At 42.2% G+C, this 20,641-nt stretch overlaps 1 protein-coding gene and 1 pseudogene across 3 annotated transcripts in view; both read right to left on the minus strand.

Moving 5' to 3' along the window:
* Positions 1-20,299, minus strand: part of DAP3 (death associated protein 3) — a 38,706-nt gene extending 18,407 nt beyond the window's left edge. The window contains exon 1 of one of the 3 annotated variants that reach the window (XM_068964989.1): positions 20,211-20,299. Coding sequence is in view for 1 of the 3 variants with exons in the window: in XM_068964987.1 (XP_068821088.1) it covers positions 19,133-19,137 (5 nt within the window). In the remaining 2 variants the exon portion in view is untranslated. The other 2 variants (XM_068964990.1, XM_068964987.1) reach the window with 2 other exon arrangements.
* On the minus strand, positions 497-1,381 carry LOC138073528 (small ribosomal subunit protein uS2 pseudogene; annotated as a pseudogene).
* Positions 20,300-20,641: the final 342 nt, after the last annotated feature.

Genomic DNA, 20,641 nt, shown 5'->3' on the forward strand with positions numbered 1-20,641 from the left:
TTTGGGTGGACTCTGGGAGTTGGTGATGGACAAGGAGGCCTGGTGTGCTGTGGTTCATGGGCTCGCAAAGAGTTGGATACGACTGAGCGACGGAACTGACTGACTGACACAAAGAAAATTATAATGATCTACTTCAAATGATGGATAATGAATATATGAGCATTTGCTTTATTTTTATGCCATATGTGTTATGTTTATCCATTTTTGTATGCTGGAAGTATTTAACAGAAAAATCTTAATCATGTGAAGTAAAAAACTGTTTAAAATACTTAAATGTAACTTTCAATATTCACTAGTAGATAATAAAGTTGCACTCATTTATTCAACAGCTACACAGCACCTGTTATATGCCAGGGCCTGTGAATAAGATGGTGAACAAAGCTGTCATGGTCTCTGACCGAAAAGAGCTTATAGCACAGTTAAGAGATGACATAAACTCCTATGAGTTTTATTTCCTTTTAGTTTTCAAGTTTACTTTTTCTCTTTTAGAAACAGTTTATTTTCCATCAACCTCTTTCCATTTTAGCTTGTGGAAGAACAGCTTAAGACTCCTCAGGGGTCGCTCCCTCATCTTCAGGGGCTGAGCATTTGGAGCTGCACAGCGGTCTTCAGTGGCAGGCTCAGCACTCCAGGCGGCAACAGGGAACTGCCGAATACGCACTGATGGCACCTGCACGCCTGCAGACCAGTCTGCCGCCTCAGGTCAAGCAGCAAAGAACTTAGGAGCCGAATGGGTCTAGTCACCGTAAAATTCCTCCTTGGTCACAACCTTCTCAGCTGCTGCCCGCTCTTCTTTTTCAATCTCTTCAGGGTCTCTGTAGAAGTAGAGATCAGCCATGACCTCCCATCGGCGTTCACAGGAGATGGCGCCATGCATGCACAGAACTTCCCCAGGTGAGTATCCACCACATCAGACCCACCAAGTCAGCTTTCTTGTTGCATGGGATGACAACGTCCACTCTCTTCTCCTCTCTGCAGAGTCTGTGTTACACAGAGCAATGGTGGGCAGGTGAACGTAAGAGGTCTCTGTGAGCAGCTGTAACCACCAGAAATTGTGGCTCCTGGAAGGCTGCCCGGATCTGGCTAGTGAGGGTCCAGGAGAGAAGCAGCCAGCAATAGGAGTGGCTCCAGGAGCAGCAACAAACTTCCGCACAGCTTCCTGGAGGATGGGACACTCACATCAGCTGGACTTTCAACGGCAACAATGGCATGACCTGCCAACAGAAGCTCCTCCCAGGGTTTTAGATTTATGATGTAGATGCCACCATTTTTCCTTTTGTAGATGTACCGTTTCATTTGGAAGTCAAGAGTGGGTTCCAGCTGCAAGAAATTTAAGGACACCCACCCCTTTCATCTGCAGGACATAAAGGACTCTAGACATTGTGAAAGCTTTCCTTTAAATTAAAATGGGAATCCCGAACACTGCTGTATGGATCCTTGTCTGGGCAGCGTAGAAAAGCGAACTTTTCAGTAAAGATGCCAAAGCAGGCCTTAATTCAGTCATTCCAAAATGTGTGATGCACTTCTACATGCCCACATCATACAGAGCATTCAGTGGTGAACAAGACTGGCATGGTCTCTACTGGCCTGCCTCCTGTTCACATGTGGGATTCCAGGCTCCTTTGCTGTGTTTCAAAACCGAAAGTTCTAGAGCAGCAGGTTCACAAAATGAGTTTGGTGAAACTACTCATAAAATGCATCAATGTTCTCTGGCCAAAGAAACTTGAGAATGCTATATATTCATTCATTTCTTGAATAATTGCAACATATCTATATATGTGCATACTTAAAAGCTTTGGGGAAAACTATAGTAAAGAGGAGGGGCTTCTGTGGTGGTTCAGTGGTAGAGAACCTGCCTGGCAATGCAGGAGATGTGGTTTGGATTCCTGGGTTGGAAAGGTCCCATGTATAAGGAAATGGCAACCCACTCCAGTATTCTTGCCTGGAGAATTCCATGGACAGAGGAACCTGGTGAGCTACAGTCACAAGGCTGCAAAGAGTTGGATATGACTCAGTGACTAAAACAAAACAAAACAAAATAGCAGAATGTTTTTTCCCCTGAGGTGCCCTGGGTCTTCGTTGTGGTGTGCAGGCTTTCTCTGTTTGCAGCCCAAGGGGGCTCTCTTGATGTGGAGCACAGGAGTGTGTGGGCTCGACAGCTGCAGCCTGTGCACTTAGTCATCCCAAGACCCTAGTTCCTCAACCAAGGATCAAACCTGCATCCCCGGCATTGGAGGGTGGACTCTTAACCTTTGGGTCACCAGGGATGTCCCCAGAATCTTTTTAATACAAATTTACTTGGTCTTAGAACACTTGGAACTCCACAAAATATGATTAATTACCTTCTCCTGGGTGTGAGTGGAAGGGTTGCTGCTGTGGAATAAGCATACGCCCAGCCTGAGGGTGAATTCTGCTGGGCTGCAGGCAGAGTCGCGGGAGCCTCTGCTCCCCCTTCTCCTTAGTGCTGCCTTCAGTGCTTCCATCGCCGCTCACCACCACCACCAGCAGCACATGCTATCTAGTCCAACTGTGCAGGAAAGAACTCAAAGAGCAAGGCTAACACTGGGATCCTGCTGGCAAGGTTGCCCCTTAGCTGGTGTCTCTGAGATTCGATTTGGGGAGAGTTCCCATCACTCCTAGAATGGGTAAGAGTGACTCACTGTGCCTAAACTATTTACCCAAACAACATGGTTTATATGAAACACTTGCTTTCCTTCTGGAATATGGAATTTTAGTCCATGCTAGGCAGCAAATGAATACATGACCTGCCCCAATTAAAAACCCTGGGCACTGAGACTGTTGATAGTTTCCCTCGGTGGCAACATTTCATTTATTGTCGACTTTTTGCTGAAGGAATCAAGCGTGTCTTACACAATTCTCCTGGGAAAGGAAAGGACTTCTGGAAATTTATACCTGGTTTCCTCCAGATTTTGCCCAATGTGCCTTTTTTCCTGTACTGATTTTGCTCTGTATCTTTTTGCTGTAATAAGTCATAGCTGTAAGTACAACTATATGCTGACCTCTGAGTTCTTCTAAGGAATCACAGAACTTGGGGGTACTTCCGGCAACCACCAACACAACAACCCAGTGCCCAAAACCACCCAGCGTCGATTTCCACCTGATACAACCATCACCTGGCACCCAACACCACCTCTGACCAGCTCAATTTTCTTAACTTCAGTTCTCATTCCATTCCTATTTCAATTACCTCAACTCCCTGCCTCCATCTGTGACAACCAACCTCCATACAAATTCTAACCCTCCATGTCAGCTGATTTCCAACCCTAAGCCCTCCAGCCAACCTCAGCTTTTCCAATTCCCAAACTACTTATGACCCAGTGCCACTCCAAGAGTATCTAGCCTACTCAGCCTTGCTCCCTGTATCTTCTCAATGTGCCCTGGTACCACCACTAATGTGAGACATCTGTGGGCAGCAGCTCTGCAGGGAGGCCGGGTCCTACAAAGAGTGGTGACATAATCCTGAGGGTAGTACTTTCTCCATGTATGCCTGTGGTCACTGAGGCCATTACTCTGGCTATGTTTTAGAAATTATGAGAAATGCTGGTCAGGAAAATGTGACCAGCTTTCCATTTTGTACCCAGTCATCTTATATCTTACCAGCCTCCATCCTTGAACTTCTCCAATCCATCCTTTCCACTGAAGTCTTGCTCTTAAAACCCTTCACTATTTTTCTACTGCTTTTAAAGGTAAAGGACACACACACACAGGGCTTATATGAGAATGAGAGAAGATATTTTAAGGAAAAAAGGAAGGTGAATCTCAAAAGTATAATCTCAAAGCAGACAATCCAGACTAAACCACACTTTACAAGTCCTACAAAATACCTTTAAATAAAAACAAACAAACAAACAAAAATCAAATTGACAGGCCGACTGAAAGCAGAAAGAACAGAATATGTGCTCATTCTACATTCCAGTTCAGTTCAGACATTCGTTTGTGTCTGACTCTGCGACTCCCTGGACTGCAGCACACCAGGCTTCGCTGTCCATCACCAACTCCCAGAGCTTGCTCAAACTCATGTCTATCGAGTTGGTGATGCCATCCAACCATCTCATTCTCTTTCATCCTGACTGATTTCCTGTAAGATTGACTGGTTGGATCTCCTTGCAGTCCAAGGGACTCTCAAGAGTCTTCTCCAACACCACAGTTCAAAAGCATCAATTCTTTGGTGCTCAGCTTTCTTTATAGTCTAACTCCCACATCCATACATGACCACTGGAAAAACCATAGCCTTGACTAGACGGACCTTTGTTGGCAAGGTAATGTCTCTGCTTTTTAATATGCTCTCTAGCTTGGTCATACCTTTTCTTCCAAGGAGCAAGTGTCTTTTAATTTCATGGCTGCAGTTACCATCTGCAGTGATTCTGGAGCTCAAGAAAATAAAGTCTCTCACTGTTTCCACTGTTTTCCCATCTATTTGCCATGAAGGGATGGGGCCAGATGCCATGATCTTCATTTTTTGAATGTTGAGTTTTAAGCCAACTATTTCACTTTCCTCTTTCACTTCTAACAATATGCTCTTTAGTTCCTCTTCACTTTCTGCCGTAAGGGTGGTGTCATCTGTATATCTGAGGTTATTGATACTTCTCCTGGCAATCTTGATTTCAGCTTGTGCTTTATCCAGCCCAGCATTTCACATGATGTACTGGCATACAAGTTAAATAAGCAGCGTGACAATACACAGCCTTAACATACTCCTTTCCCAATATGGAACTGGACCGTTGTTCCATGTCTTGTTCTAACTGTTGCTTCTTGACCTGCATACAGGTTTCCCAGGAGGCAGGTATGGTGCTGTGGTATTCCCATCTCTTTAAGAATTTTCCACAGTTTGTTGTGATCCACACAGTCAAAGGCTTTAGTGTAGTCAATGAATAAGAAATGGATATTTTTCTGGAATTCTCTTGCCTTTTCTCTTTGATCTCTGGTTCTTCTGCCTTTTCTAAATCCAGCTTGAATATCTGGAAATTCTTGGTTCACATATTTCTGAAGCCAACCTTGGAGAATTTTGAGCATTACTTTGCTAGCAAGTGCTGCCGCTGCTGCTGCTAAGTTACTTCAGTCGTGTCCGACTCTGTGTGACCCCATAGATGGCAGCCCACCAGGCTCCCCCGTCCCTGGGATTCTCCAGGCAAGAACACTGGAGTGGGTTGCCATTTCCTTCTCCAATGCATGAAAGTGAACAGTGAAAGGGAAGTCGCTCAGTCGTGTCCGACTCTTTGCGACACCATAGATGGCAGCCCACTAGGCTCCTCTGTCCATGGGACTTTCCAGGCAAGAGTACTGGAGTGGGTTGCCATTGCCTTCTCCACGTGAGATGACTGCAATTGTGCAATAGTATGAACATCCTTTGGCATTGCCCTTCTGTGGGACTGGAATGAAAATTGACCTTTTTCAGTCCTGTGGCTACTGCTGAGTTTTCCAAATTTGTTGGCATATTGAGTGCGGCACTTCAACAGCCTTTAGGATTTGAATTAGCTCAGCTGGAATTCCATCACCTCCACTAGCTTTGTTCATAGTGATGCTTCCTAAGGCCCACTTGACTTCACATTCCAGGATGTCTGGCTCTAGTGATCACACCATGGTGGTTATCTGGGTCATTGAGATCTTTTTTTTTATATAGTTCTGTGTATTCTTGCCACCTCTACTTAATATCTTCTGCTTCTGTTAGATCCATACCGTATCTGTCCTTTATTGTGCCCATCTTTGCATGAAATGTTCCTTTGTTATCTCTAATTTTCTTGAAGAGGTCTTTCCCATTAATTTCTTTGTACTGATTACTTATTAAGGCCTTCTTATCTCTCCTTGCTATTCTTTGAAACTCTGCATTCAAATGGGTATATCTCTCCTTTTCTCCTTTGCTTTTAGCTTCTCTTCTTTTCTCAGCTATTTGTAAGGCCTCCTCAGACAACTATTTTGCCTTTTTGCATTTCTTTCTCTTGGGGATGGTTTTGATCACTGCTTCCTATGCAATGTTACAAACCTCTGTCCATAGTTCTTCAGGCACTCTATCAGATCTAATCCCTTGCATCTATATTCCAAGATTTATACAAATCAGGGCACTTCAAAAAAAAAGGCTCAAAGCCACTAATACTAGGGAAAAATTGAGTAAAGATTTCTCCTTTCAGTTTTTTCATATTCTTTGAGTGCTGATTTGCAGTGCACAAGTTAATCACATTGTTATTGGAAAGCAGATAAAGGATCGGTTTCCTCATGGTATACGATGAAAAGAGTTACGGAGATGAAGGGTGTGGCGGCTGCACAATAATGTGAAAGTAAAATAGGATGGAACTGTACACTTAAAAATGGTTATGATGAAAAATAAACGGTCATAATGGTAAATTTTACTTTATATACATTTTACCACAATAAATAGTAGAAAAAAAAAAAAACCGTAAGAAGACTGAAGGTTAAAATTAAAGATAAATAATTATCGCAAGTTTTCTAGGAAGCAAAGATGATGGAAAAATTTCTCAATGATATCATATTAATATCTAATATTGCTCCACTGCCATCATTCTGAGACTCTACCCATGGTCTATTTCTACTATTCTAAGGCGCAAGAGTCCTCCTTCCAACCCCAGTCATTCTTTGTTTAAGGTGTGGATAAAACAAACAAATCCCAGAGATAAATAATTCCAGAGTCTTTAAACCACTTGGAGCTTTTTCAGGTATACTTGGAAGGAACGTTTACTCACTACTGTATTGAAGAAAGTTCTGTCGGATGTATACTGAAAATGAAATCAGAAAAAGCCTGTACCAAACTTACAAAGCTATCCCAAAGATTATGTACTAACACTTCAGTGGTCACAAAAATAATTTTTAAAATTAAGCATTTACCATTGAGACATTCGTAGATTCACATGCAGTTGAAATAAGTAACACATGTTCCATGTATCCTTGTGGCTCAGATGGTAAAGAATCTGCCTGTAATCCGGTAGACCCAGGTTGGATCACTGGATCAGGAAGATCCCCTGGAGAAAGGAATGGCAACCCACTCCAATATTCTTGCCTGGGAAATCCCATGGACAGAAGAGCCCTGCAGGCTACAGTCCAGGAGGTCCCAAAGAGTCACACTGGACTGAGCATCTAACACAACAACAATGTATCCTTTACCCAGTTTCTTCCAATGGTAACATCTTGCAAAACTATAGTACAATATAGTACCAAGATACTGACATTAACACAGTCAAAACACAAAACATTTCCATCACTTTAAGGATCCCTCAGGTAGCCCTTTTATAGCCTCCTGCACTTTCCTTTCACAACCTTCCCATTCCTTAACCATGACAACAACGAATCTGTTTCGTTTCTATAATTTTGTCCTTTTGAGACTGTTACATAAATAAAATCATACTATATGCAACCTTTTACTATCAGCTTTTTCCAGTCACCATAATTTTCTGGAGATTCATCTGGGCTGTGTGTTACATGTATCAATAGTTTCTTCTTCTATTTTAAAAAACTTTTTTTTGGCCATGCTACACAGCTTGTGGGATCTTGTGCAGCATTTGGGATCTTAACTTCCTGACCAGGGATCAAACTCATGCCCCAACAGTTTGTTCTTTTAATCCTGAGTACTATTCCATGGTATGAATGTTTATTCATAAACTGCTTATTCATCCACTGAAGGTCCAGGTTTTGGCTATTACGAATAAACTGCAATTAAACATTTGTTTACAGGTTTTTGTGTAAAGAGAATCATAAACTCTTAAGGTTAAGGTGATCTACTTCATACAGAGCTCATTCAGAAGTGAATTAATACTACAATGATCTTATTATCAGTTTTTCTTTTTTTCCAGAAACAGGCACTGTATTAAGCAATTTATAGGCACTGTCTGACAACACAATCCTATGAAGTAGATACTATTAAGTACACATGAAAACAAGGATGGATAGACTAACTTCCCTGAAGGTATACAGCCTAGAAGTGACAGTTCTAGCATTCAAATCCATGTGTGATCTGCGTTCTTTCCCATTAGCCACTGCACATACTGTGTTGTCAATTATCAAGTGCCTGAACATTTCCACTGATGGGGAATGCAGTAAGCTGTCCATATGGTTTTCAGCTTTTATGGAAAGTTCTTTCACAATCCGAGGTAAAACGTCTCCTTGTAGCTTTCAATCCACTATCCCAGTCTTTCTATTTGGTTTTACAAGCCACCTTTCACACAATACATCAAAGGTAGTTATGTCCCCTATTTACCTTTTCCTGGGTAAATGTTTTCAGTTTCTCAAAGCAATCATCATAGAAGGCCTTTACATTCCTCACCAATACTCTTCAGCTATCACCTACTGTTTCTAGATTTTATATTTTCAAGAGTAACTACTTTGTTATTCTGTAACACCATTGTTTCATTGAGAACACATCTCGCCAATATCATCAGTTCTTTCTTTTTTAAACAAATATTCCTAAGTCCTAGTGTTAGTCACTCAGTCATGTCCCACTCTTTCTGACCCTCAGGACTGTAGCCTGCCAGGTTCCTCTGTCCGTGGGATTTTCTAGGCAAGCATACTGGCGAGGGTTGCCATTTTTTTCTCCAGGGGATCTTCCTGACCCAGGGATTGAACCTGGGTCTCCTGCACTGCAGGCAGATTCTTTACCATCTGAGCCACCAGTGGTTATAAAACAAATATTATTATCTAGCAAAATCCCAGCAGCCTTTTTAATGGAAATTGTCAAGCTGTTCTCAAAATTCATATGAAAATGCAATGAACTCAGAATAGCCTATAAAACCTTGGGAAAAAAAAGTTGGAGGGCTTACATTCCTGATTTCTAAAGTTATGGTATAAGCATATGCCTATAGGTCTTATGTCTCACCTATATGCCCACAGATAAATGGGACAGAGTGGAGAATTCAGTAATAAACTCTTACACCACAGTCAGCTGATTTTTAACATGAGTGCCAAGAAAATGCAATGGGAGCAAGAACAGTCAAGAAATGGTGCGGCAGCAGAATATTCACATGTAACATAATGAAATTACGACCCTTACCTCACATCACATACAAAAATTAACTCAAAATAGATTACAGACCTAAATGGAAGTGCTAAAACTATAAAACTATTTTCTTCTAAGAATACAAGAGTAAATCTCTGGGACTTTGGATTATGCAATGGTTTCTTAATGATGCCAAAAGCTCAAATAACAAAAATAAAAATAGGTACTTAGAGTTCATCAAAATTAAAAAGTTCTGCTTCAAAGGATACTATCAAGACAGATAATTCCTCGGCAGTTCAGTGGTTAGGAATAAGTGCTTTCATAGCCAGAGCCAGGTTTGAGCTCTGGTGGGGGAATCAGCAAATAAAAATCAGCCCCCCCCCAAAAAAAGAAAAGTAAAGAAACAAACAAAACACAACAAAACAAAGGAAGTAAAAAACCCACAGAACGTCAGAAAAGATTTGCAAATTATGTATCTGATAAAGACATATCTGATTATATATCTGTATATCCCTATACAAAGAACTGAGCAATAAAAAGAAAACACAACTCAAAAATGTCTAAGAACTTAAACAGATGTTTCTCCAAAGATGATATACAATGACCATTAAGCACATGAAAGGACTCTCAACACCACTGCTGTTGCTACTAAGTTGCTTCAGTCGTTTCCGACTCTGCGCGACCCCATAGGCGGCAGCCCACCAGGCTCCCCTGTCCCTGGGATTCTCCAGGCAAGAACACTGGAGTGGGTTGCCATTTCCTTCTCCAATGCATGAAAGTGAAAAGTGTAAGTGAAGTCGCTCAGTCGTGTCTGAGTCTTAGCTATCCCATGGACTGCAGCCCACCAGGCTCCTCCGTCCATGGAATTTTCCAGGCAGGAGTACTGGAGTGGGGTGCCACTGCCTTCTCAACACCACTAGGAAAATACAAATCAGAAACACAACGTGATATAGGACTTCCCTGGTCCAGTGGTTAAAAATCCACCTTGCAATGCAGGGAGCATGGGTTCTACCCCTGGTCAGGGCACTAAAATCCTACATGGCTCGGAGCAACTAAGCCTGTGCGCCACTACTCGAGAGTCCATGTGCTACAACAAAAGATCCCATGTGACAAGAACCAATGCAGCCAAATAAATTTTGTTGTCATTCAGTCGCTCAGTTGTGTTGGACTCTTTGCAACCCCTGTAGCACACCAGGCTACCCTGTCCTTCACTATCTCCCGGAATCTGCTCAAATTCATGTCCCTTGAGTTGATGATGCCATGCAAACATCTCATCCTCTCTTGCCCCTTTCTCCTCCTGCCCTCAATCTTTCCTAGCATCAGACTCTTTTCCAAAGAGTCAGTTCTTTGCATCAGATGGCCAAAATATTGGCGCTTTAGCATCAGTCCTTCCAATGAATATCAGGGCTGATTTCCTTTAGGATTGACTGGTTTGATCTTGCAGTGCAAGGGACTCTCAAGAGTCTCCTCCAGCACCATGTTTCAAAAGTATCAATTCTTCAGTGCTCAGCCTTCTTTATGGTCCAACTCTCATATCCATACATGACGACTGGAGAAACTGTAGTTTTGACTATATGGACCTTTGTTGACAAAGTAATGTCTGCTCTTTAATACACTGTCTAGGTTGTCATAGCTTTTCTTCCAAGGAGCCAGCGTCTTTTAACTTCAAATAAATTAATTAAAAAAAATACAATGTGATACCACTTCATACTCACGAAGATAGCTAAAATCAAAAAGAACAGACAATAACAAGCATTGAGGAGGATGCAGAAAAACCAGAATTCTCATACATTGCTGCTAGGATTGTAAAATGGCTTCATCACTTTGGCAAACTGTTAGTCATTTCCTCAAAAGTTTTAACATGGATTTACCAAATGACCTAGCAACGCTTCCCCTAGTTATATACCCAAGAGAAATGAAAACATTTGCACACGTTACCATTTGTGTGGAAATGCTCACAGCTGCATCATTCCTAATAGCCAAAATCTAGAAACAATCCAAATGTCCATTAACGGATAAACAGATGTGGTGCAGTCATTCAGTGGAACATTATTCAGTAAATAAAAAGCAATGAAGCTCTGATACATGTTACAATATGGATGAAACTTTAAACAAAAGGAATGAAGTCTGTCACGAAAGATCACATGTAGTGTACTTCTAATGATATGAAATGTTCACAATAGGCAAATCTACTGAGACAAAAAATTTGATTACTGGTGGCCAGAGCTGGGAGAGGGGAGAATGGAGACTGACTACTGATGGTACTTTTGGGGTAATAAAAATGTTCTAAAATTAGATAGTAATGTTTATGCAACTTTGTGAATATACTAAAAACTGACTGAACTGTACACTTTAAAGACACTGAGTTTAACTGTACATGAATTATAGTATGTCAACCTCAATAAAGCTGTTATTAAAAAATATTGTTTTAGCCATATTAAAATAACCAAAACGGAAGCTAATATGCAGTGATTACTATATGCCAGACAATGCACTAATATATATTATATGCTTTATGTTATTTTAGCATCACAGCAGCCTCTGAAGCATTTTATCAGTTGCTGCTGCTGAACAAAGTGAAAGAGTGAAGTCGCTCAGTCGCTCAGTCGTGTCCGACTCTTTGCGACCCCGTGGACTGTAGCCTACCGGGCTCCTCTGCCCATGGGATTCTTCAGGCAAGAGTACTAGAGTGGGTTGCCATTTCCTTCTCCAGGAGATCTTCCCAACCCAGGGATTGAACCCAGGTCTCCTGCATTGCAGGCAGATGCTTTACCATCTGAGCCACCAGGGAAGACTGCTGCTGAACAAACTACCCTAAAACTCAGTGGTTTAAAACAATAACTATTATCACTCAGACGTCTATAGCTACAAGCTGGTTACTTCCCTTGCTCTGGACCAGATCTGGCTATCTTTGAAGTATTTTCTCATGCATCTGAGGTTAGTCTCAACTAGGATGATTGATTCTACTGTACACTGTCTCTCAGCTTCTTTGCAGAGTGGCCTGGACTTGTCACAGCAGTAGCAAAGGTCCAAGAGAACTAAAACACTTAAGATCCCTTCAAAACTGGCTCAGACCAATAAAGACTGTTGCATTCTATTGCAGACCATGATAGGCCAACTAGACCAGGGTTGGGGAGATCACCTGAAGTAGGAAATGGCACCCCACTCCCATATTCTTGCCTGGAAAATTCCATGGGCAGAAGAACCTGCCAGGCTACAGTTGATAGGACTGCAAAGGGTCGGACTCGACTGCGTGCACACGGACAGTTGTGTAAGTTACAGGTACGGTGTCCTGTGTTTTTACAGTCTGTGGGGCCGCAAAGAGTCGGGCACGACTGAGTGCACACGGACAGTTGTGTAAGTCACAGGTACGGTGTCCTGTGTTTTTACAGTCCATGGGGCCGCAAAGAGTCGGACACGACTGAGCAACTGAGCATGCGCATGTAGTCCAGGTTGGGTTCAAATGGTAGGAAGGAGACTTTACCACTTTAAGGGAGGATCTGTGAAGTTAGACCACAGGGTTGCAAAGAGTCGGACACAACGGAATGACTTTCATTTTCACTTTTGCTGCAAAATTACAATTTTTCTAACAAGTAGAAACCACTGTACTGTTAAAAAATGGAGAGGCTTGGATCTAAACATGGTTATTGGAATTGAGAGTAAATATTCCTCATCACTATATCATTTTTCTTCCTAGGTAGCCTCAACACTTTATTTGTGCAGCTATTTGTTGATTTTGACCTTAGTTAAGAATAACTGGACTTCCCTGGTGGCTTGGACAGCAAAGCGTCTCTCTACAATGTGGAAGACCTGGGTTCGATCCCTGGGTCAGGAAGATTCCCTGGAGAAGGAAATGGCAACCCACTCCAGTACTCTTGCCTAGAAAATCCCATGGACAGAGGAGCCTTGTGTCCATGGGGTCGCAAAGAGTTGGACACGACTGAGTGACTTCAGTTTCACTTTCTAAGAATAACTGAATTGTTAAAATTCAATTGTTTGTTTTGAAACTTTTTTGTCAATATTATCTATATTAATAAAAGTTTTTGAAACTTCACAATTTAAAAAATTTAGTTATAAAGTTAATCAATGAGAACTAAAAGTTGTTTTGTAGTTGTTTAGTCACTAAGTCATGTCTGACTCTTTTGTAACCCTGGACAGTAGTCTGCCAAGGCTCCTCTGTCTGTGGGATTTCCCAGGCAAGAATACTGGAGTGGGTTGCCCTTTCCTTCTCCAGGGGATCTTCCTGACCTGTGTCTCCTGCTTGGCAGGCAGATTCTTTACCACTAATCACCTGGGAAGCCCAAAATTGTTTTGATAAAATTCCAAACCAGAAATTATTGAATAGAGTTGCAGTTTTCATGTCAGTTTCAGCATCAGATGAAATTTGACTTTATTTTGTATGCATAATATAAGAAATCTTGAGTCACACAGGTAGTTGCAAGGGATAAACATTTGTAATAGTTTTTCAATTTTCATTTTTAAAAACTTTAGGCCAAAAGAACAGCAAAGATAGTAGAAAGAGTTTCCTACACCCTTCATCCAACTTCATCCATCCTAATGTTAACATCTTACATGCCCATAGCACAATTATCAAAATTAAGAAATTAATATTGCTACAATATTATTAACTAAACCGTGGACTTTATTTGGATTTTGCAAACTTTTTTGATAATGTACTCTTTCTGTTATAAGTTCCAATTCAGGATCCTCCATATGGAGATCTGAATGTTTTTCTGAAATCTATCACCAACATATTACCTATCCTTTAAAAACTGTGTGAAAATTATAAATTTGAAAAATATATCCTCAGCTATTTCATTCAAGTAACAATTTAATACGATACAGTTTTTTACAGAGTTTTGTAGCATAGCCTAGATCACTGGATTCCAATGTTGGCTGCACATTAGAATCACCTGCGTATAACTAAAACTCCGCTATTCAGATTGCATCTCAGCCCAATCAAACCACAATGTCTATTAGTGAGATTCAGACATAGGTATTTCATAGGTACTAGAGTAACCTCACTGATTTCAATGTGCAGCTAAGAGTGAGAACCACTGCATAGATGTCAATGGTTAAGGGAAATTCAACCCATTTAAGAACAGGTAGTCTCTGGGTATGGTTATGTAACCAATTCAGCATTCAGGACATATTTCTCCAAAAAGCCATGAGATTATCAAATGTCTTATATTAATGAAGATATTATACATATAAAATGGCAGTCTTTTGGTTTACCATTATTGGAATTCTGACAAAAGATGATACATTAATCTGCCATAACTTTTTCTCTATTGAAACTAGACTGATTTCCCAATGATCAGTAATTCTTTTTCATTCATTTATTTATTATTTTTTGGCCATGTCATGTAGCATGTGGAATCTTACTTCCCTGACCAGGGATAGGGATTCAATCCATGACCCCTGCATTAAGAATGTGGAGTCCTAACCTCTGCACCACTGCAGAAGTCCTAGGAATCTTTTTCTCTAAACCAGCAACTTTGCCCCCTATGAAACATCTGGCAATGTCTGGTAGGAGTTTGGTTGTCACAACTTGGGGGAGAGGTGCTCCTGGCATCTAGTGAATAGAGAGGCCAGGGTTTCTGTTAAACATTCTGCAATGCATAGGAGAGGCTCCCACAACAAAGAATTATCCAGCCCCAAATTTCAGCAGTGCCAAGGTTGAGAGTGTTTTAAATCTTGAGTCCTATAGGAAAAATTTGGTTCTTGGAGATTATTCATTCCAACACTGTTTCTAATATTGCAAGAATGGAAAGAGCCTAATTCAGCATATCCATACAATGGAATACCATGCAGCTGCTTAGAAATGAAACAATCCCAAAAGTTCTCTCCATATTAATGAGGAAAAATCTCTAATATACATTAAGTGAAGAACAAAACAAAAACAAAATGCAGAACAATGTATACAGCAAGCTATCATTTATGTAAAAAAGGGGAAAATCTATCCAATTTGTTTGTAAAAAGGTAAATATTTGGAAGGATATACAAAAATTGATAATCCTGTTTGCCTTCAGGGAAAGGAAATGGGTTCTTGTGGGGGCAAGAAGAGAGAGAGTAGTGTCTTTTATACTTTTTGACCTCTGAGCCATATTGCTATCACCCAAGGAGAAAGTAATTTTTAAAAAATTAAATCAACAAACTCCTAATGAATCCTTTAAAGCTAACAAACAGCTTTTCTGTATGAATTATATTACTCTGTTTAGAAAAATCCTGCTGCATCCAATTGTGTTAGGCTGAGGGTAAAGAAAATAAACAGTGGGGCCCCATCCCAACAACACATCTAAATCTACCCTGGCAGGGTTTGGTAAACCCTCAGGTTTCTCACAGGGGTACTTTTCATGTAACATTCTTCACAGGAAAAATAACATTGTTTCAAGCTTGTAAAAACATCTTTTTTTTTTTTTTCTTTACTCTGTGAGCCCAAGTTTCCTATCTGTAAAACAAGGGCAAGGACTATAGTAGTGTTTTCCAGACATTTTTCCTTCCTTTGGTAATATAACATTTACCAAGCTAAGAGCAATTTAAAATACCAACATATAACAAATATACAAGGGCTGTACTGGGAAAAAAAGAAATAAGGAATATCTGCTTTGATGTTCACTTTCTTCCAGCTACTAAAGTACAGAGGAAAACATCTAGGGTTCAAAAAACAAACCAAAACAACCTAGAGCAACCACAATAGCAACAGCTAACATTTACTAAACATTTTCTGTAGATCAGGCACTGGTCTGAGTGCTTTATGTAAATTAACTCTATATTTTCAAAACAATTCTATGACATAAATATTATTATCTCCAACTTACAAAGATAAAGTGGCAAGTATGGCAGAATAGTTAAAAACATGGACTCAAGAATAACTTCTTAAAAAAAAAGAATCTAACTTCTAGAATTTGAAATGGGGCTCTCCTACTTAATAGTTGTGTGACCTTAACAAGTTTGTGTTGTCTGTTTCCTCATTTCTAAAATGGAGAAAATGGTAGGATTTCCATACAGGATTCCTAAAAGGATTAAATTACTTTTAAAAAATGGGTTATTACTATGACCAACTAGTTTCTACCCAAGTTTGCACAGTTACCAAGTAAAACAGTTAGGCTTTGAACCCAGGCAGTGGGGAGTGTACATTTCTACTTTGCTAAAAGGCAATTACCTGAAACATGAGTTAAAAATCATGGTACCCAAACAAAAATTACAGAGTTCTTCCCGTGGTAAATAGAAAATTATTTATGGACTATTATATATATATGTATACATACATATATATATTTTACTAATCATATAAGAGTTTGAAGCTCTATATTTTTATAGTATTTACCATAACTTGTCAAGTGTAAAGTTAACCCTGATGATGCTCCAGTAGGTTGTATCTTTAGATGTTTGAAACTTTATTTTAAAAGTATACATCAGGATTTCCCTGGTGGTCCAGTGGTTGAGAATCTGCCTTGGGATGTGGGGAATTTGGATTCGATCCCTGGTCAGGGAACTATGATCCCACACATCTTGGGGTAGCCTGTGAGCCAAAACTAGAGAGCCGACGTGCCACAATTAAGACCAGATGAAGCCAAATAAATAAATATTTTTTAAAAAGTGTACACTGAAACGCTTTTCTTGCTAATCTGCATTCCACCGTTCCCTGCTGCAACATCCCGGCAAGGAAGCATTATGAGATAAATGTTTAATTACTTCTATTCTAGTGGGGAAATCTGAGCTCAGCTTAGCTAAGACTGCTGCTGTACAGCAATAGCATAGAGCCCAACTGTCTGTTTACAGCTTGAGGACTGATGCCAGAAGCAGAGCAGTAGGGAAACACTGGAAATGTAGGCAGTTTTGCTGAGGGCCTCTCACTGTGCTTAAAGAAAAGTTTCAGTTAAATCTTACCCTTTTTTAAATTAAAGTACAAAACCATCATCCGAGGCAAAGTACTCTGGAGGTAGTTGTGATTTGGGCCCCTTGCTGTGTTTCCTATTGCTGCTGTAACAAATTACCACAAACCTGGTAATAATAATAAAACAACATAAATTTGTCATCTAGAGTTCTGTGGTTTAGAAGTCCAAAATCAAAGTGTCAGCAGGACTGTGTTCTTTCTGGGTGCTCTAGCAGAGAATCTGTTTTCTTGGGTTCTCTAGGTTTCAGAGGTTGCCCTTCATCTTCAAAGCCTGCCGGCAGCAGCTGGTCAGGTCTATGCCCTCCTGCATCACTCTGACACTGATTCTTTGGTCTTCCTCTTCCATCTTTCAAGAACTCTTGTAATTGCAGCAGGGTTACCAGATAATTCAAGGTAATCTCCCTATTTTCAGGTTAGTGATTAGTATCCTTAATTTTCTTTTGCCATGGAACATAACACATTTACTGGTTCCAGGGATTACAACACAGACATCTTTGGGCGAACCATTATTCTGTTTTCCATACTTTCTCTGGTTTAAATAATTCAAGGTTCATTCATTCAATAAGGTCATTTTATTGAGCACTTAATATATTTTAGTCTCTGGTAGGCACCCGGGGCATACATAAAAGAATTGAATACTATCTTATCTGTCTATACTTAACCGGCAATTCATGAAGTGCAGTTACCAGAAGTTAAAGGCAGAGACTATAAGTAACTCTCTTTATATACAAGTGTAGCGGAATTGTATTAGAAGTGTTTTTTCTTTGTAGCATATGCAATTATGTCACTAAAAGGAAATTTACTATGAAGACAATGTGATACAGTGAAAAAAGTTACATTTTTAAGAGCCAGGCAAACTAAAATCTAAAGATAGTTATCTGACTTTTTTTGAGCCTCAGGCTTCTTCTCATCTGTAAAATGGGGATAATATGATCTACTTCAAAGTGTTGTTTATTTTAAGGATTAAATCTGTAAAATGGGGATAATATGATCTATTTCAAAGTGTTGTTTATTTTAAGGATTAATAGGAACGCAAGTTCTCCTGGCATAGTATTTCACAAATGTTAATTTTCTTTCCCTTCTAATATTTTAAGTATCTAAAATTCATTTCAAAATTTCCATGATTTGCTTTACACTAAACTACCAAAGAGTATAAAAGAAATGTTAGAATAGTCCCTGACAACAAATTTAAAATGCTTTTAGTAGAGAAATACACTTGCGTACATGGCACAATTAAAAAAGATCAACAGCTCCTAAACAGCTCCTTGAAAAAGTTTGGACTTAAGGTTAGGAAAAGCAAACAGAGAGTGAGGTAACTGAGGCGAATTTCCCTTTAATTTAAAAAAAAAAAAAAAAGGCAAGCAAACAAAACCAGACTCACATATTGAAATATGGTAAGGAGGAAATTTAGGAGTGTCTAATTTTAGACCTTGAATGGCCTTTGAGATTAATCTAGTATAGTGATTTTCAAACTATTGCCTAGAAGTCCACAGATGTGAAGTAAAAGGGAAACCTAAGTGGATCCCTTGCCTCATTTATTCGGCTTTGCCTACAAGGTGAAACAATAGATTACTAGAAGACAGCTTTGGAATTATCTGTGGCTTTTAATAGTCCGTAATTCTTTTGAATTCAATCAAGAAAAAGTAAATGTTCATGCAGAGTTTTGAGACATAAGTATCAGTAACTATGGAAATCTGATAGACCTAGATTTGCATTGTTTTATTTACGATTTGGAAGAATAGGACACAAACTACCAATTACATCCACAAACCTTATCAACATCACCGTGAACGATAACATAACACTGCACTTCCCCTGTACCTAGGAGTTCATTTGACTCTACAGGTACATCGCACATCAACCCTGAAGGCAGATTAGGGGCTCACTAATTTCTATGTTCAATTTTTCGTCTCTTGTTGATAAAGAACTAAGAAAAATAACTTTCTGAAGGACACACAAGACACGGCAGATGGAGTCCAGACCTGAGCTTGATATATATGGTATCTTTATTCCCTAGCCAGGCTGCCTAATGAGGTTGAAAATGTATCATCCATTCATCATCCATCCACGAAGAATGAGTAAAAATGCACAAAAACATCATCGCATATAAACAGTAGTGTGAAATTCGAGAAATTTAAGCTGGGTTTTAAAAAAAAGAAAAGGAAAAAGTCGACCACTGAGTGGGTTCTTTCCTGAGTCCTAGGTCCGCAACACAGAGCCCAAAGGGAAGCCCCCTAAGGAGGGTCGCCGGCCCTACTGGTCTCACTCCCTACCTCATGGAGGTTCGGAGTCCCGCTCCTTTCCCTCATGGGTACAACCCCCGTGCCGGTCCATTTCCTCACCGAGTCACAAACCAGCTCTCCCCGCCCGGCAAACGGCAGACACTGTCAAGCGCTGTCTCCACGCCGCGCGTCCCGCAGCGGAGAAGCAAGCTCGGGTCGTAAGGCAGGAAGCTGCTCAATGCGCAGCCGCCGCGGCCTCCAACCACCCGCCAGCGGAGGGGCGCTAGGCCGCCCTCGACCCGCTCGCCGCGGCCAGGGCGAGGCCAGGAAAGGAAGCTGCGGCGCCAGGGCGCCGCGGCCAGCGAGGTAAATAGCCACAGGTTTCTCTCCGTCACTCGCGGTCATTCGTGTCCTGACGGCAAGCTCTGCCCACTTCGCCTGTCGCTTTCTCCCCCGCTTCTGCGGCCGACGGGAATGGAACAGTCCCGCGGGGGGGATTGTGGGAGGCGCACGCGTGAGGGGTGGAGGGTATGTCGGGGGGGCCGGAGGAGGAGGAGGCCGCGGCGGCCGTGGCGGCGGTTGGTGGCAGTGGGGGCGGGGAAGGGGGGGAGGAGAGGAGAGGAGGTGGAGGAGGAGGCTTGGGCTCGCGCTGCTGAAGGTACGCGTGAGGGCCCGCGCCAGAGCTGGCTTGACAGGGGCCGAGGGGAAGGGGAGGACTGTGCCACAAGGCGCCCCAGAGGGAGTGCGTGCTGGCTGGCGGGCGCGCGAGGCGGCCGAAGGCGGTGGTTGGTGGGAGCAGCGAGCGACGAGCCCAGATACACTCTGGCGCGTGCGGGCGGGCGTGCGCGCTCCGCCGCCCGAGTCGGCTGAGGGGGGAGGACGAAGGGGGAAAACGCGAGGAGGGAGGAGTGGGAGGTGGGGGGGCACGAGGCGCCCTTCGCTCCCTCCCTCCCAAGGAGCTGCCGCCGCCGCCGCTCTGCCGCCGCCGCTCCCGCCGCCATTTTGGGTTCGCTTTGCGGAGGGGGAGAAGATCCCCGTCTCGGTTGCGGGACCCGCCTCCCCTCAGTTTCCCCCGCTTAGCCCCACGCCTTTCCCCTCTCCTCTCTCGCATTTCCGCCAGTCCGCTCACCCGCTGGCCGCCTCCTGACAAGCGGGAGGGATCCGCTCTGGACCAAGGGAAGCGGAGGAGCCTGGTGGCGGCCGCCCCCTCTTCCCCACTTCCCTGCACTCTCATCTCCCTCGGCCTCGGCCTCTGACACGGTGAGTAGAACCGTCTGGGGAGGCCTTTGGGCCTAAGTACTTCCTCAGCGACCCAGCCCCTGGCTTCCTGGGAGCTACTGTCATCTCCCGGACCTGGACCTCCGGGAGAGCGGTGGTAAGGATGGGGGAGGGGAGGGGAGGGCAGGGGATCCTGCGCTTACCGGGAAGTCCCTCCTGGCGGGGGTGCAGGGGTGTCCCTGACAGGCGGGCTCCTGCTGGGGGAGGGGGCGGGAAAGTAAGCGAGTGGAGGCGGAGTCGGCTGTGCCCCTGACAGGTTAGTTTGTGTCTTGTGGAGGAAGG

The sequence above is a fragment of the Capricornis sumatraensis genome, chromosome 2, assembly GCF_032405125.1.
Source record: "Capricornis sumatraensis isolate serow.1 chromosome 2, serow.2, whole genome shotgun sequence".
In the NCBI taxonomy this organism is placed as follows: Eukaryota; Metazoa; Chordata; class Mammalia; order Artiodactyla; family Bovidae; genus Capricornis; species Capricornis sumatraensis.